Source organism: Leptonychotes weddellii, chromosome 8 (genome assembly GCF_054177405.1).
Source record: "Leptonychotes weddellii isolate Sample4059 chromosome 8, ASM5417740v2, whole genome shotgun sequence".
NCBI classification, from domain to species: Eukaryota; Metazoa; Chordata; class Mammalia; order Carnivora; family Phocidae; genus Leptonychotes; species Leptonychotes weddellii.
The window spans coordinates 81851162-81870427 of NC_138376.1; the positions used below are offsets into that span (position 1 = coordinate 81851162).

Sequence of the window (19266 nt, forward strand, 5' to 3'; positions counted from 1 at the left end):
GGGTGGCTCAGTCGTTAAGCGTCTGCCTTCGGCTCAGGTCATGATCCCAGGGTCCTGGGATCGAGCCCCGCATCGGGCTCCCTGCTCCGCGGGAAGCCTGCTTCTCCCTCTCCCACTCCCCCTGCTTGTGTTCCCTCTCTCGCTGTGTCTCTCTCTGTCAAATAAATAAATAAAATCTTTAAAAAAAAAAAAAAAAGAGTAACGGCTAACAAGAAAAACTCTAGCATTAAAACAGGTTTGGATCCAACACCCAATCTTCCAACCAGAGGCTATATGGCTTTAGGTAAGTTGGCTTCCTTCTCTAGGACTTAGTTTTCTCATTAGTAAAACTGGGATAATACCTGAGTCTAGCTCAAAGTGCTATTGTGAGTGCTTTCAGCATACCCACCTTGGGGCTAGCAAATATTCAAATGGACAGCAGCAGAGCTGAGATGAGGACAATCACTATTATCTGTCTCAAGCTGGAGGCGGGTGTAGGACCTTCCCCACCAAGAGGAAGGACCATGTTTAAAGTCATCCCCACAGGATGAAAAAAAGAGAGGTACATACACCAAAATGTTTCATTACCTCTGGGTGATGGGATTACATGCAATGTTTGTTCTGTTTTTGTGTGTGTGTGTGCTTTTCTGCACTGTGTATATACAACTTACTAAGAAAAATGTTATATGCGCTGAAAAGATCTGATCCATCACCTAGAAGCAGCATCTAGCACAGAGTTAATGCCCTATAAATATCTACTAAATGAAGGAATTTCTACACTGTGTTTGGTTTTGCAAGCATGTTTATATGCATTTATTGCTTTGCTTCTCATAATCACTTCTTATAGGGCATATTATTATTATTGTACCTAGAAAATGAGACTGAGTTCAGAAATAACAAAATAGGGACTGGGCTGGAACTTAAAACCAAAACTTCTAACTTTCCAAATTCAGAGTTTTCTTACTACACTAGTAAGCACTAAAAGTGGACTCCTACTCACATTCCCGTCAGAAAGCTGAATCACTTGTACACTGCTTGAGAGGGGGCAAGCAAAGAATAAAGAACTGTAATTTTTTTTAAAGTTTCATTAATCCTTTCAAACCATGGGGAAAAAACCTGAGTACAGTATATCTATTTGTTTAATCCTCATTTTAATTCTGTAAAACAAAAAACTCACTGTCTCTATTTTATAGATGAGTAAACTAAAAACATAGAAGTTAAATAACTTGCCTAAGATCACACTGTTAGTAAAGCAGCAGATCCAGACAGGTTTCAACACCAGGCAGTTTTGAAAAAGATAAGGGGTAAGGTCAAATAAGTTTAAAAAAAATACGGTCAAGGAGTTAAAAAAACAAAAACTTGGAAAAGGTAATGATATAATTTATCTCAATTCAAAGGATCAATAAGCCTTCACCTATGGGACAAATAAAAGCATGTTCTTGATTATTCGAAATTCTAGTAATTACAAGCAGTTTTCTCTTGTCAAATACCATTGTAAACCTATATTATTAACGTTGTTTTAACATATATATTCGGCTTTCAACTACAGGAACCTTACAGCACTGTTCTACAATAAGTGCTTCTTAACTATGTAAAACAAAAAGGCTAAGGCATTAGTGATTTTTGTTTTTTAGCAAAGAGCACATATAAAAATACACCATCGCCCAAAATGACAACTCCGGCAAAAGACCACTACCAAGGGAGTTCTCCCCTTTGCTAGCTACAATTTACAATCACATAGGGACCTTTTAAAAAACCAATACACAGCACCCACTCCAGACCAATTAAATCAGAATATCTGGGGGTGGGTAAAAGTGTATTTAAAAGCTCCCCAAGTGATTCTAATGTGGAGCCAGGGTTGAGAACCACTGTTTTAAGGAAATCTAAACCCTCTGTTATTACTTCATCCAGAGCTTTTGTCCATAATGGTCTGAAAAAGTATTCAGTCAACTTATTCAGCCAATTTGCAAACAACCAGGAGAGTAAGATAAATAGGACCCCTCAACTACTAAAAGGGGTATTAATTGTGTGCACTTAGCCCAGATTAGACAAAGATGAGGCAAAAGGATTCCATTAGTGTTCCAGATAATAGAGTAACTTCAATTAACATATCAAATATGCCAATGACCAAGCTACTGCTATTTCTCAAACCCTAGATTTTACCATCTGTGAAATGGTGCCATGCTAATGGACTCAAGAGCCCAATAATTCCAGAAGAGCAACACTGAAACAACTAAACCTTGAAACTAAAAGACCCACCTGTATCATCTTTTTAAAAAACTAAACAAAGATTACTTACACTGGACTTTAAAAATGTATACTTACTGGCAAAGAAAACCTTTTCATGCTTTCCTACAGAGAGTATCTCTGAAAAGTCAAGATTGCCATAAGAACTCTGAAATTCAAACTCCTATGCCAACATTTTTGTATTTGGTTACTTATAGTTTCACAGGAAAATGAAATAAAATAAGCTTCAAAATCAAGTATTAAAATATCCTGTTGTGTTAATCAAAAATATTACTACAGGTCCACATCCTTTTTTCAAAACCCTTGAGGAAATATGTATTTCAGAATTGTTAAGATTTCAGAAAGACAGTACAGTGTCTCTATCTTTACAAGCCCTCGAGGGTCTAAAACAGCAGCAATAATCAAACAAATTAATATTCCAAATTAATATGCCATATTAATGACTATTTTCTAAGTGAGAAGAATCAAGATTTTAAGTAGCCTCCTGTTGATACAAGTCACCAAATTATTTTGCTGCAAACATCTGAAAAAAAAAAAAACCTTTTTCAGAGCTTTGGGTGAACCTATTAATTCTAAGATTTCTCTTTGATATTCAAGACATTGCAAACTGAACTTCAGAAAAAAAGTCATTATGATAAAAACATCCTTTTAATAGCACTGTAATCCTAAAGAAACAACTCAATTATGGTAGATACACAAAAATAGTCCAAGTGGTGTCCACCAATTTTCATGATGAATAGCTTTTAAGTGTCCACCTCAATCTTCACAGGGCAGTTGTGAGCAAAACCAAACAAATGCATCAACACATGCACATTTACTAAGGCAAGCCTGAAGCAGAGAGCCAGAGGTAAAGTAGGGGAAAATCAACACCTTTCTATCTAGCAATATGGAGACAACAGAGGACTTTGAAGCTAAGCAGACTGAGCTCCACCACGAAGAAGAAAGTTACTTAAGCTCTCTAAACTCCAGTTTCTTCACATAAGGATAGAGATAATAGTAATAGTACCTACTTCAATGTGTTTTAAGAGGATTAAATAAAGTGACATTTGAAGGCCATAACTTATAGTCACTATTAATTCCCTACCACTTTTCCAAAGACCAACTATATGCTGAAGGAGCTCAAGTATAACTTGCCTGTAAGTTATCAGGCAAATTTCATAATTTCATAAATAAAACCCACCATAAAAATAGGACTTTCAAATTTCAGAAATCCAGTGTAGATTAAAATGACTAATTTCTGAAACCAGCAGCTTCTCGTAACACATTCTAACCAAACCTACCTACTCTCCCAATACCCTTTTGTCTTCGACACAACCAGATGCACACACAAAGGGTTAAGTGAAAATAAACTACTATACTGAAAAGTGCATTTTTAATTCAAAATAAAATTATTAGAATGGCATAGGTTTTGCAGATAAGGGAAACCATTACAATATTAAGACTTAATCATTTATATAACCATTGTCCAAAGAACCCATTTAAATTTAAATACACTTAGGAAAAGAAGGCACAAGAGTCCAAAATCCAATTTTCATAAACTATCCACTGAATAAGAAAACTGGTAACTTTGGGCAGATTTCTGCACCTAATGGATATTTAAACTATAGAATGTACTAAAAAATGGAATCCTTTGTTATTTATCCTAAACTCAATTTAATTCCATTATGCAACTCAAGAATTTTACAGGGCATTTGAGTCAGTCTTAAAGCATAACAAGTTCTGAGCTGATTCAATGCTTCACTGTTAACAATCTCCCCCAAACAGAATATATAACCTGGACAACCTAGACTTCCATCACACCCAACTTCAAAGAAGACATTTAATCAAGTTAGCATACCTCCTTTCCCTAAATGTTAATACTCAAAACCTACTAGTTACTGTTAAATAACCTATTAGGGCCTGGCAGTTCCATCAGCTTTAAGATTATCACTTGTCATATATCTTAGTACAGTGCAACATAAAATGCCTCGAAAAGAATCTATATTATTTTGTGTTCTAATCCCACGTGTTTAATGTGAAAAGATTTAGAACTAAAAGCGAATGGACCAGCTACCTAACAACTACCTACTAGACTTAATCCTTCATACTTGCACTTTTTCCGCCATGAACAGGAAACTCCAAAGAAAAGGAAATAGAGAACAGCCTATTGTTGCTAAGGGGAATAACTGCATTGCTTCCAACCCCACAATGTTAGTGAACAAATGAAAAAGCAACAGGGGAAAGGGACGGGGGGAGGGGCGACTGGTGAGCTCAGTTGGGAGTCCAAAGCATGCCACCCAGCTCAGACGGTGCCCAAAACATCTGTAACGACAGCTGCAAGAGGGAGACAGGGGTGTGAGGGAAGAGGACCCTGGCTAAGGGGCTCAGAGTTGTGCCTGCACATTCGGCTTCCTCCTTTGCCAACTCTTCTCTCACCTCCCAATTCCCATCCTCCCCATCCCATCCTGCTCCCTCCATATAGAAAAATAACCAATAAAATCAGAGGCAGAGAAGACAAAGAGGCAGGAGGAGGCTGCAAGGAGCGCCCAGAACAATGGGTGAGAGGGAGCGAAGCGAAACTCCTGAAAAAGACAATGAAACGGGGGATGGAGAGGAGCTCCGAGAGGAACCGAGGGAAACACCGCCGAGCCGGGCCCCGCCAGCGGCGGACGCCTGGACGCTAGGCTCGGCCGGGCTGGATGATCACCCCGACGCTGGGGGCTGGGCTGGGCTGGGCGGGGGCGGCGCGGCCCAGAGGGGCCGGCGGGGCCTGCGCGGGTCCGCGGGCAGCTGCCGGCAAGACTCACCGGCATTCTGGTCTCGGGGCCAGAGGTAGTATGTGGCCGGGATCACGATGAGCCCCACGAATGAGGTGAGGAAGTAGAAGAAGGTGTTCCCGCTGTCATCGTACTGGAACTGCTGTCCCGCCATGGCACCCCCCCCTCCGCCTCTCTCTTCTCACCACCGCCGCCACGACCCCGCTCTGCGCTCCAGCACCCAGCACCCCTGCCCTGTGTGGCGAAGCTCGGACGCTGCCGCCGCCTCTCCTCCCCGCCCCCACGCTACTCTCAGGGACACGCCGCTGCCACCGCCGCTGCCGTCGCCAACTCTCGCGAGAAGAGATAGTTCCCGCCCCGTTCGGTTTTTCCCTCCCTCTGACTCTCCCCTACACACTTGCTAAGGGAGACGTGGCGCGCGCAGCCGTGGAACTCAGAGATGTCCCGCCCTTGATCCCGCCCCCAAGCCACAGCCCCGCCCCTCGCGCTTCTGTAGATCCTCCCCTAGAGCTCCGCCCCAAACCTTAGAGTTCACCCGCTCTCCCCGCCCTTTTTCCTCCTCCTCCTTTCCCAGCGTCCCACCAGGGTCTCGGGGGTCCCAGCAAAGACTCGCGGAACAGTGGGTACGCGGGGTTTACCTGGCTGCTCCTGGAGCCGCAGCTTTTCCGAGCAGAGCTGAGGCTTCCTTGCTTCTCCCTTCTCCCATCCTTACCTCACCTTGTCGCTTATTTAATTTCCCTGGTTGATAATACTTCTTTAGGTTCCAGATCCGTTCCTCCAGTCCGCACATTTTGAAAACAAGGGTCATTCAGAATTGGGCGGCGCGAGTGGGGGTGGGGGAGGGTTGTTGTGGTTTGTTTGCAAAGTAATGTTTGCTACCAAAAGACTGCGAGCTACACTGCGCCCATTTTGCAGATGGAGATGGAGATGCAGATGGAGATTCTCCCAAGCCCATAGAGACAGTGATCTACCCATCCCAGAGGCAATACTTTTAGACACTTTTAGACACCAGGTCACCAGTGTTTTCTTCAACCCAGGCAGTAGGCTAAGTAAGACCTTTATTGCTTTTTTTTTTTTATGAAAAGCAGGCAGGTAAGAACAGCCTTGCAAAGCATGACCACTCCTCCCAGGGAGAGCTGACTCCAGGATAAAGGAGGCTGGAGTGTGGAGAAGGAAGGGGGATTCAAGGACCACCAGGCATGCTTGGAAATCCTGACTCATGGGGATGACATCTGCTAAACTCTCCTGTTTGTGGTTAGCCCAGGCATCACTCAGAATGGGGTGAAGATTCACACGCTCCTTTTGGGAAGGAAGACTCGTGTCTTGTTCTGCTCAGGCTGCCATAACAGCATACCACAGAGACTGGGAGCCTTAGACTACGCACATTGATTTCTCACAGTTCTTTTTTTTTTTTGGAATATGAATATATTTCTTTATTAGGATGCTCACAAGAAATGACACACTGGCACTGTCCTTCTGATGTGATAAAGAATACATACATCTGACCCACATCATGGCAGGAAACAGGAGTCAGGGCTCTCAGAGCTGGTACCAAGTGTCCACTGAAGACATCTCCATTCCTTGATTCCAACCTCTCTGCTGTAGCTTCCAATCAGGTCTCTGTGACTTGCCCAGACTTCTTCACTCCAGCATCAGCTGACCCTCTTTTTTTCTAGCCACTGTGGACTCCTTCAAGACCTAGGTCAGCTGCCTCACGTCTAACTGGCCCAGGCAGCCTCTGGAATTCTGCAGCACATCTCTTTGGTATGCTGCTGCCCCGCCACCCTCAGGGGCATGGTTGGGAGTTGGGGGTGAGGGGGAATAACATCACATGACCAAAGCAGACAGCAGGGGTGTATTGGCAAATGACACTTGGACATACACCTAACAACCTCACAGAATACATGCTTTCTCCCCAAATGATACATAACCCCCTAGAGGGCAAACACATATGGAATGATTCTGTACTCCAGGCACAAGGGATACAAAGTGAATGGCATTTACATCCATCAGGTCCTACACACAACAGGAAGTTAGTGCCTGAATGTTGGAACCAGATCTCTATCCTGGCTCTTCCCTGCCTTTGAATGGTGTCACCACTCTGTTTCCGCCTGTTTTCAGCATTAGTTCATTTTTCAAAAGAGAGGATAGGACGGCAGAGAGAGTAGAATGGGAGATTGGGGTGGGGGGCTAATATGTGGCTAACAACCTATACAACAAAACAAAAATAATACAAAAATGCAAAACCCAGATTTAGTACTAGAATCTAATGAGAAGGTAGCTGGAGAAACTACACGCCGACACAGACAAGCCCCTTGGAATAAATCAAAGCATGCTCGTTCTCCAGATGAGGAAATTGAGGGTCAGAGAGATTGCCTAAAGTCATGCATAGTAAAGAAAGGTCTGGGGATTCAAACTCAGATCACTCTGAGGCCACAAAGCCGGTGCCTTTGGCCACCACATCGTCATGGACCTTAACATTTCCCTCGGAGCGGCTGGCTCTCCTTGCAAGGTGTGGGCATGATATGTGCTTCTAAAGGGACGGCTAAGGAAGCAGTAGCTCTCAGGAGCCTCTCTCTTGGCTGCCTCTGAGGTCTCAGAGGCCAGAGTCAGCTGAGCTGGGAGCAGGAGGACTGGTGCCCTGATCTGGGAATGACCCCACGGTCCCACTGCAGCCCCGCCTGAGGCTTATCCCAGTGTCTCCATCTTGCCTCTATGGATCAAAAGGAAAGACCCACCCGAACTACCTCACGGAGTGGTTGTGAGGATTAAAGTGAATTATAGTGAAAATGCTTTGAAAAAATGTAATAAGAAAATACCACACATTACACTGTTTTTTTAAAACACGTTTTAAGACTACAATCTATTTACTAACTTTCTTTCAATATGCCTTCCATTGTTGGAAGAGAAATCTGGTCACATGTCTTTTATTTTATGTCCTCAAAACTAGCATTTATCATAATCGGTAAAGCTTTTCTTCATAATGGATTATTTTCACATGTATTGTCTCTTCCCTTTCAAGTGTCCTACCTACCCATTTTGAAAGGAAATTTTTAAAAATCGTCTTCTCTGCATTTCCCTCCTCACTTTTTCTATATAAAGTTTTCAAAGGCTGTATTAGAGGTGAAAAAATAAAAGAGAAGTGAGGGGAAGAGGATTGAACTATGAAGTTAGCACCACATTCTGATTACCCCAATGCAGATATGCACGGAACAATTTGCCTTGCTTCAGAAACAAATTAGCCATAAAATTGCCTCAACTGAAGTGGGTGGTTCCTTAAGTTTCTTTTCTTTATGTTGAATTTGTTATTAAGTCTTCTTAGGTTTTAATAATGCTGAACAGGTTATTTTTTATTACTCTGATTATATATTTTCATCAGCATTTGTGCAAATACATCAGTTTTATAACCTTGTGATAATAGAAATTATTGATGATAAATATTCTTCTGACTTTTTTCCTGCAGGAATAATCTTTTCACTGCAGCTTTGGGTTCATGCATAAGAGTGGCTTGAACAGAACCAAACCATAAAATAATATTTTGAACAAATTGTATTTATTTGCTAACCTCCAGACCAATCTAAAACATGACTTTTTTTAAGCAGATTAAAGAATGTGAAGGCTGTTGTTGGAAAGATATTAGGGCTTGATTATGCTCAACTCTGAAATCATGAAAACAACTTTATGGAGGGATTGAGGGCTGTGGTTTGTCCTTTAGTATTGGGAGCAGGTCTATATTTTGGCTCCTCTCTTTTCATAGGTATCTTCTGTTTTTAAAGATATAAAGACATTTTATCCTAGAACTTAAGGTTACTGAACATAAATAAACTCGGATCACCCAAATATTCTCCAAAGCAAATCTGAACTATACCTTTACTTAATCACAATTTCTAATTCAGTGGTATTTTTAAATTAACACAATGGTTTCTTTCAAAGATCATTTTAATGAAATATTTAGTAATAGTAAGTGAATATGTAGAACCAGATCTACAAACACATTTTGTTCTTAATCTAACAGCATGTTTTAAAGGGCATTTTTGTATTGTCTATGTGTCTTTAAATCAATATTTTAATCAACCTCATTACAATTGCTAGGTAGATAATTCCTCTCAAGTATAGAAAGCCTCACTATTTTTAGGTTCTTCTTAATAATTTACCTTTTCCTTAGAGCAGATCTGTCCTTCATTCCAAATCATCTTCATACTGCTGGTGTTGACTTATATTTATACGTACCAAAATACATTTGTGTGGCCATAATCAATATTATTTAATATTCCATTTAATGGAATTAGTCTCAAAGAGACAGGAAAGACCCAAATTATTAGGTAGGTACATGCAATTATTTCTAGTTCTTTTCTCCCTCCCCCCACCCTACAATAATCTTCACTGCCAAAGCCTAGCAAATCATCTTTAATGTTAAACCCCTTATTACTTTGTTTCAGAGTTAGGATTTTCTTCCATTAAGAGCTAAATCTCAGGTGCCTAGGTGGCTCAGTCGGTTAGGTGTCTGACTCCTGATTTCAGCTCATGATCTCAGACTCATGATCTCAGGTCATGAGATTGAGCCCCATATGGGGCTCGGTGCTCAGTGAGGAGTCTGCTTGAGATTCTCTCCCTCTGCCACTCCCTCCGCGCTTGCACTCTCTCTCTCAAGTAAATAAAATTTTTTTAAAAGAGCTAAATCTCTTCTAATACAAAGTAACCAATTCTTTTTTATTTGTCCTAACAGAGATGAAGAGTTACCCCCCACCATAGTAATGACAAATCGTTAAACATTACATTAAACTTTGTAATCAACAAAGTAATATTTGTACAAGACTTATGATTTACAAAAAGCTTCCATGACATTATTACAGTTAAAATTTTAGATCATGACCTATATGTTGGAACTTTGACTAGATAAAATGTATCAAACCATTTTAATCCTTTCATTCCCTACCCCTGTAAGGCCCTTAGGATGCAATGAAACCACAGTCTTATACTTGGAGAGAATGTAAAGGGAGGTATGGGTTGGAAAGGTGTTAGGACTTGATTATACTCAACTCCAGAACCATGAAAACAATTTTTTAAAAAAAGATTTTATGTATTTATTCAAGGGAGAAAGAGCATGAGTGAGAGAGAGCATGAGCAGTGGGGAGGGGCAGAGGGAGAAGCAGACTCCCCACCGAGCAGGGAGCCCAATGTGGGGCTCTGTCCCAGGACCCTGGGATCATGACCTGAGCCAAAGGCAGACACTTAACCCACTGAGCCACCCAGGCGCCCCATGAAAACAATTTTAAAAGAGGAATTGAGGGCAGTGGCTTTTCTTAAGTATTGGGAGTAGGTCTGTATTTCGGCTCCTCTCTTCTCATGAGTATGTTAGACTTGTCAACATTGTTCTTACTCTATCCCTACTTTTGTGATTACAAAGCTGAGAATTTATTTTACTAAAACCAGTTGTCAATGATGTATCAAGAAACTCAGGTCAGGGCGCCTGGTGGCTCATTCGTTAAGCATCTGCCTTCGGCTCAGGTCATGATCCCAGGGTCCTGGGATCGAGTCCCACATCGGGCTCCCTGCTCAGCAGGAAGCCTGCTTCTCCCTCTCCCACTCCCCCTGCTTGTGTTCCTGCTCTCGCTATCTCTCTCTCTGTCAAATAAATAAATAAAATCTTAAAAAAAAAAAAGAAACTCAGGTCATTCTTTTATGAATTAATTGCCAACATATCCAAATTGCTTGATTAAAAAAATAATGTTTGACATTGTTCAGTAAGCCATAAAATAGCTCTTGATGAGAGTTCCCACCCAGATTGAAATACAACTTGGAAGAATGGCCATAAATAAACAGAAGAGTTCACTATGGGCAAATTTCAAAGCCATGTATTTGAGTAAGAAGAAAAAAATTCTCAGTAGAGATTAGAACTTCAGGAAAAAACAAATCATCTTGTTGAAAAGCAAATATTTGTGGGTCTTGAAGCATATAAGATGGGGGGACCCTAATTAGGAAAAAGAATATAAATTATGATTATAAAATTAGGTACAAAAGTTAATATTTGCTATGGACTTTGGATAATAATAATGTGTCAATGTGGGTTCATCAGTTGTAACAAAGGTACCACTCTATGGGGGGACATTGATAATGGGAGAGGCTATGCATGAGTGGGGGCAGAAATCATATGAGAAATCTCTGTATCTTCCATTCCATTATGCTGTGAACCTAAATCTGCTCCAAAAGAAAATAATAAAGTCTACTAAAAATAGTTAATATTCATAATAATTATAATTGCTATAGGTTTGTGTACTACAAATGGAAGAATTCTAATAAATTTTATTTGCATGATTTCCATTAGGATTTTTTAAAACTATGGTACATTTATAATTGTATACATTGCATATTGAATATATTCCTACTAAGAGAGATTTTCCTTTTTGAAAAGCCTCAACGAGAACCAAATCCTCTGCCTACAATTTTAACACCTACTGAGTGGAAGAATTTTCCATAGAGTAGTTTCTGGCTCTGTATATTTCAAAATATGTTTCTCTTTTACTACCTTTATACTTCAGGTGCCAGGCCTCCTGGGATACATTCATATCTTGAATCAAGATGTATCACTCTTTCATGTTACAATAGGGCTTGACTTTGCCCAGAGGGTGAGGTAGAAGGAGTATTCCTGAAGGTGGTAACAACCATACACAGAAGTAACTGTACACTACATAAAAATACCTCCCCAACTCCAAAATGAATGTACCCCCTAATCTCCAAATATGCAGATTATTATAAAGAAGAAATTCAGGGAGGCGCCTGTGTGGCTCAGTTGGTTAAGCATCTGCCTTCGGGTCAGGTCATGATCTCAGTGTCCTGGGATCGAGTCCCATGTCGGGCTCCCTGCTCAGCGGGGACTCTGCTTCTGCCCCTCCCCACTGCTCATGCTTGCTTTCTCTCTCTCTCTCTCTTTCTCTCTCTCAAATAAATAAATAAATACAACCTTTTTAAAAAAAGAAGAAGAAGCAATTCATTCATTCAACATTTAACATCCACAGAGCTCACACACTATTAGTCAGTGTGGAGAATGTAAGTGTGGTGAGTTTAAAACAGTGTCTCTGACCTCTGGAAATTCACCTACAATTTAATGAAGAGGACATACTATCTCAGTAAGTAGCAAAAACCCAAGGAAGGAAGTGATAAATGCTATAAGAGGTATACTGATAAAAATATTTGAGAAGTTCACAGGAAAGAAGCATTTCTTTTGTCAGAGAACATCAGAGGGCTTCAAGGAAGAGATGGCAATTGAGCTAGGCCTCAAAACTTAAATAGAAATTGAATTGGAGTCAGCTCAAAGAACATTTGGAGAATAGCATAAAGTCCAGCCTGTCTGTGAATGGGACTAACAGAGTTGAAAAAATACTTTTAAGTCCAACTTCCAGGTTGCAAGCTACATATTAGCAATATTGCTTTTAAAATTAACTTTGGTAAAGGAGTGCATGAGCGCGAGACATTGCAATCCCCTTGGGATGCCTTAAAGAAAGAGGAAAAAAGGAATGGTTTGAACTAGCATGGTTGAAGGACAGTCCTTCAGGAAACAAGAGGGTGAATTAGGTCACCATTTCTATTATGTTCTTCTTTCTTCTCTACCCAGAATATAGTTTCCACTCTGATATCAATCAAATCTTCTTAAGATCAAATACAAAAGTTATGTCCCCAAAAAGACTTCTTTGACATACCTTACCTCACTTGGCTGGCTCTTCCGTTTCACATCCTGTTACCCTCTCTCCTTTCAATCTTGTTGCCCACCTCTGTCACGCCTCACATCTGTCCTCTACACAGCAGCCAGGGATCCTTTTTTTTTTTTTCTCCCTCCTTTCAACTTACGATTTTGAAATATAGATTCACAAGACGTTGCAAAAATAGTAGAGAGAGAGAAGCCTATGTACCCTTCAGTCAGCCGCCTCCAATGGTAACATCTTATATAACTAAAATACAGTATCAGAATCAGAAAATTGACATTGGTATCATCTATAGATCTTACTCGGATTTCACCAGTTTTATATAACACACATCTGGGTGTATATGTATGTAAGATCCTTCAAAACCCTGTAAAATCATTTAAAAGCCTCCTTTCCTCAAAATCCTCCACAGTCTTCCTATCTCACTAGAATGAAAGCCTAGCGTTTGGGTCTGCAACGTCCTAAGTCATCTGCCCTATGCCCCAGCTCTCCCAGTCCATGGCCACCACTGCCCCCTCATTAACTTACTCCAGCCATACTGGCCTCCTTGTTGTCCTCAGGGCCTTTGCGCATAGTGAGTTTTTCTGCCTGGAATATTCTTCCCCCAGCTATCCCAGTGGTCCCCTTTGAAGCCCTCAGCATTCAGGTCTCTGATCAAATATTACTTTTTCAGACAAGCCTTACCTGATCTCCTTATAAAATAGCATCTGGGGCGCCTGGGTAGCTCAGCTGGTTGGGCGACTGACTCTTGATTTCAGCTCAGGTCTTGACCTCAGGGTCATGAGGTCGAACCCTGAGTTGGGCTCCACGCTGGGTGTGGAGCCTACTTAACAAAAAAATAAAGTACCATCCTCCTTCATTTTCTATCTCCTTATTTGCTTTTATTTTTCTTCAAGGCATTTCTCACAAGTAATATATTCTATATGGATTTGTTTATTTATTGAATTTCTTCCCCCACTACTCAACAAAATTATTTTGATTTTAGATTTGATTTTTAAGTAATCTCCACACCCAGAGTAGGGTGCAAACCCACAACTGTGAGATCAAGAGTCACATGCTCTACTGACTAAGCCAGCCAGGTGCCCCAAAATTGGTTTGGTGTTTTTTTTAAGATTTTATTTATTTATTTGACAGAGAGAGACAGCGAGAGAGGGAACACAAGCAGGGGGAGTGGGAGAGGGAGAAGCAGGCTTCCCGCTGAGCAAGGAGCCCGATGTGGGTCTCGATCCCAGGACCCTGGGATCATGACCTGAGCCGAAGGCAGACACTTAACGATTGAGCCACCCAGGCGCCCCTATAATTGTTTTTATTTGTTATATTCTATATGTTCTATCCTCTTACCTGCTATGTAAATTCATGTTAATTGTTACAATCTCAGAAACTGTATTTTCTGCTTAAACTTGAGCAAAAGCCTGATCAAAATCTTCCATTTAAAACAAGTTTCAGGGGCACCCGGGTGGCTTAGTTGGTTAAACATCTGCCTTCAGCTCAGGTCATGATCCCAGGGTCCTGGAATAGAGCCCTGCATTGGGCTCCCTGCTCAGCTGGGAACCTGCTTCTCCCTCTGCCACTTTCTCTGCTTGTGCTCTCTCTCGCTCTCTGTCAAAAAACAAATAAAATCTAAAAAAATAATAATAATAAAACAAGCTTCACTGGGACACTGGGTGGCTCAGTCGGTTAAGTGTCTGCCTTCAGCTCAGGTCATGGTCCCAGAGTCCTGGGATGGAGCCCCACATCAGGCTCCTTGCTCAGTAGGGTGGGGGACGCCGCTTCTCCCTCTCCCTCTGCTGCTGCCCCTGCTTGTGCTCTCTCTCTCTGACAAATAAATAAATAAAATCTTTAAAATAAATAAAACAAGCTTCACTGACTCTTTTTTCCCTTTTCTTCCTTTCCTGTTTCTCCCCCACTTTACCTCGTTCACACTATGGAACAGCAAAACGTGTAGGTAACGAGAAGTAGTGTGTGTTGTGGGATTTTTGCATTTGTATAGAGTTGGAGACTTAAGTCATACAGTTGTGCCCACTTGGTGGGTCTGGGTCACAGCCAAGCCGTAGTTGCAGGGGAGACTGGGAAAGTGGGTATTTGGTGAGATGAGGAAGTGAGTATCTTCTATGCTGAGATGAAGGTTCTGCCTCACAAGATGGGAGATTCCCAAATTTTGGAAGGGGTACAGAAACTGGGCAGTTAAATGGTGAGATCCTCTAGCCATTACTTCCTGGGCTGCAGTTGGCATCTCGCTGAGACCCTTAATTGAAAGATATTGGAAGTTTGACCTCTCTGGGTTGCTAAGGTTGGCAACCTTTGCCTGGCAGCCTGAGAAGAGGGCAAGCAGCTGGGTTGGGAGCCTGCTTTGTTGCTGGGCTATGGAGGGGTGAGTGGTTATGGTCAGCTCTCATGGCTCACTCAGATTAGCACAGACTCAGAGTAGCCACCTTGAGCTGAATGATCATGAGCCAAGAGGTTTCAGCATCAGGGGCATTTCCAGTCCACCAAAAGCACATTTCTATGGGTCATCCCTGCCAACACTAACTACTCAGACAGAGGGAGGGAAACTTTGACCTATAGGCTGCCTAGATTCAACCCTCATTTTAACTTCTTATTCACTGGACAAGTTGGCAAGAGACCCTAATTGTTGAATAAATGAATAAACTTGCCCGACAGGTTAAGTTGGTGCCTTGCTTTGACGGGTAATGAGACAGACTAGACCTCTACGACAAAAGAACCCTAACACATAACCTTCACAGCAACCAATCCAGGAAATCAAAACACGGTCTCTTCAGCAATCAGCCCAGAACATCAGGACTAGGTCAAAAACTGCCAGCTTCCAGTTTTTTGCCCCCATTTTCAAATCGGGATCAACTAGCCAAATATGCTGCCTAAGCCAATCACACAGGATGACCCGCTCTGAGTTAGCCTGGCTCCAGCTTCTCCATGCCAACCACCCCTAATCAGAACATACGTGAAGCCTTCCCTTCTTTGCACTATAAAGCTTCCCCATTCCCCTGCCTGGCTTTAAGTCCCTGCCAAACCCAAGTGATGGTGGCAGAATCTCTTGCTGTGGCAAGCTCTGAATAAATAGCCTCTGCTTGTTCTCATTTGGATGCTCTTCATTCGTTTCCACATTAGGAAATGCTAAATGAATTACTTTTCGCAGTATTACGCACATACTAGTAGCCTAGCGTACGTGTCTTAATTATCTGCCAATGTCTGCATTTCCTCTCACCAAAACCCAGACACTCTGGGAAAAACAACTGACCAACCTGGGAAGGCAACTTGCTGCTTGAAATCTGAGGCAGGACCACAGAAATAGAAAGCCTTTTTAGAACGTAAGGAATGTTCTTTCTTAGCAGGGATTACTGATTTGATCCTTATAATGAGCCCTTCTGCATACTTATTTACATGACACTCTCTGTTCACATGCATGAGAACTGCCAAACCTTGTACCATATGCAGCTGTGCTTTTCAAACAGCTTTTGACCATTATTCATAGCAAGAAATATATTTTATATTACGGCTCAGCATATTACTGGAAAAAAAGATCAAAAAAAGAGAACTTAACTCTCACCCTGTGCAGTATGCTGTGATATTTTTCTATCTCACACTATAAAACTATTCAGGTTAAATATAAGCAAATTAAACTTGTTTATATATAAAGTGCTTTCTTAAAGAAATACTCAACTACGGTGTAGAAGCTTTCTGAAGATGCATAGGGATACTTGATCAGAGAATACAGCTAAGGTCCCCTCTGGCAACAAGTGTATTCTTGGACATCCTTTGTCTCGTTTGTTGTGGGGAATGTCTCATGTAAAGAATTAGTCTGGTACAGTAGGTCTCAAACTTTAGTTGTAAGAGAATCACCTGAAAGGCTTTTTAAAACACAGATTGCTAGACCCCATAACCCAGAGTTTCTGATTCAGGCTGTACAGCGTGGCCTGAAAATTTGCATTTCTCGTGAGTTCCCAGGTGATGCTGATTCTGCTAGTCTGGGAAATACACTGCTTTAATGAATCCTCTGTAAATCAAGTCACCCTTTTGTGAAATGAATAACCACTTCCTAATTTATCTATTTGTCATATGTCAAGTTTACTGAAGTAAACTTCCTGACTCAAAAGTCAGAATTTAAGGGAGTTAGTCTGCTTGCTGGTTCCTTCTTCCAGCCACTCTGGTGTTCCGTTTCAGTTATTTTACCACTCACTAATTTATTTAACAAATATTTGAGACCCTGTGCCAAGAGCTCTGCTAAGCTCTAGATTACAGTCAGCCTGAGCACTTTATAAGAAAACATTTCCCTGGGGCACCTGAGTGGCTCAGTTGTTAAGTGTCTGCCTTCGGCTCAGGTCACGATCCCAGAGTTCTGAGATCGAGCCCCACATCGGGCTCCCTGCTCAGCCGGAAGCCTGCTTCTTCCCCCTGCTTGTGTTCCCTCTCTCGCTACATCTCTCTCTGTCAAATAAATAAATAAAATCTTAAAAAAAAAAAAGAAAAGAAAACATTTCCCTTTAAAAAGCTGTAGAACAATACCAAGACCGTTTTTCTACACTTTTAAACCCAAGGAGTTCCTGATGGGCAAAGATCAGGTGCCCTTCCAGAAACAAGAAAATGATAAAAGCAGGCAACTGCTACAGGGTTTAGAGCTTCTAATCCACTGGTCTTTGGAAGCAGTATCTTCCAAATCCCCTCTATGAGGAGGAGCACAGCACCTAGGTGCTGGTTAAAATTACAGCTCCCAGACCCTTGGTGATTCTGACTCAGTGAGTTGGGAATAAGGCCTGATTATTTTATTTTTAGCAATTACCCCAGGTGAGTCTTAAAATCAAGTATAGGAAACCCTGTGTTACCTTTGAATATAACATAGACCCTAGAATTATATTAACTGAAAGAAGGTATTCACAGTAGTTCAGTGGTCCTCAAATTTTGCTGCATGTAAGAAACACTTGGGGAACTCAAGAAATTTCCAATGCCTAGGCCATTTTCTACACCAGATATATCAGAATTGTTCTCCCCACCTCCCACTCTGATTCCAATTGGTGGCCGTATTTTAGAATGACTATGATCGTTTATAAAATTAAGCTCCTCTTCATGTTGAAGCACCTTTCACAGTCTTTTCCCATGGTGGTTGCCTCCAGTTACCATGAAAACCTACAGCCTGCTTAAGTGTTGGGGGCTTAAGGGTTGGGGTAGGTGATACCCCATCAAGTGATTTTGAGGTGCTGAGCAGCAACGTATTAGCTTTAGAAAGCTCTGTACTTTGGGGCAGGAACTACCCCAAAGCTTGGTGGCTTCAGGGATTCTGCTCAAAGTTATAGACTAGTGCCTCTCAAAATCTGGTGTGCATATGAATCCCCTGGGGACCTTATTAAAATTAAGGTTCTAATTCAGTAAGTTTGGGGTGGGATCTGTGATTCCTCGTTTCTTTTTTTTTTTAAATTTTTTTGAAGATGTTATTTATTTGTTTATTTGAGAGAGCGAGAGCGAGAGCACAAGTGGGGGGAAGGGTAGAGGGAGAGGAAGAAATAGATTTCCCACTGAGTGAAGAACCCAGGGGGGCTCGATCCCAAGACCCTGAAATCATGACCTGAGCCAAAGTCAGACACTTAACTGACTAAGCCACCCAGACGCCCCTGTGATTCCTCATTTCTAACAAACTCCAGGCGATGCTTACTTGGCTGGACCATGAACTACACTTTGAGTAGGAAAGCTGTAGATTTTCCCCCAAATCCGCTGTCAGTAGATAAAAGCTGCAAAAGTATATAGTGAAGGCTAATATAGAAGGGACTGGTGACTATGACTCCCATGTAGGCAAGGCACTATATGCCTACTGAACCTCAAAAAAGGCAGTACTTTAGGAAACAAAAGTAGGAAGAACTGTAGACCAAACTGATAAGATAGATTTGAGACAAAGTTAAAGAGTGTGTGCAATACTGGAAGATATGGCTGGAAGTATAGATAGAGAAAAGCAGACTAGCATAGAAGGGAAGGGTTTGGACTTCCAGATCAGCTTACAATTCAAAACCCGGCTCTACCTCTTCGTACCCATGTGATCTTAGGCAAATGGCTTAACTTCCTCTGTAAAATGGGAATAACTTTTTCATGTATGCTTCGTAAATGAAAGGTGCCCAACCCAGGGCCTGGCCACAGTAGGTCCTCAATAAATGATTGGTACTAGTGTATAAATGTAGCCTAAGGGCCTAGAGCTTCCCCAGATTTAGGTTCATTCACCCAATTTTGATGGCTCTCCATCCCTGCTTGGCAGGCTGCGGGAAATCCAGCCTCACGCAGAAGTTGCACAAATGACCAGGGGAGCTCTCTCGTGTACCCATTTTGGACTTGCCAATTGCTCTCCACCATGGCTAAGGAGGTTACAACCCTGCGGGCTCAGACCACAATGGAATCCAGAGGGGCTATTGCCCAACCTCCACCACTACTGTTGCCACTGCTTAAGTGCTAGAACCTTTGCATCTGATTGTTGAAGTCCATGTCATTGCTCTTGCAAAAAGAATATACCCCAGTATTATTATGTTGCTTGGTGATGGCAGTAGAGTTCTCTGAAGTTGGGTGGGGGGGATAGAAGAGCCAATGGAGGA

General features: G+C 41.8%; 1 protein-coding gene across 2 annotated transcripts in view; it reads right to left on the bottom strand.

Moving 5' to 3' along the window:
- SEC63 (SEC63 protein translocation regulator) overlaps positions 1–5238 on the bottom strand; it is a 66724-nt gene extending 61486 nt beyond the window's left edge. The window contains exon 1 of one of the 2 annotated variants that reach the window (XM_081828761.1): positions 5013–5238. In XM_081828761.1, coding sequence (XP_081684887.1) covers positions 5013–5136 — 124 coding nt within the window. In that variant the 5' untranslated portion in view covers positions 5137–5238. The remainder of the gene's footprint in view (positions 1–5012) is intronic. The other variant, XM_006743711.2, reaches the window with a different exon arrangement.
- Positions 5239–19266: the final 14028 nt, after the last annotated feature.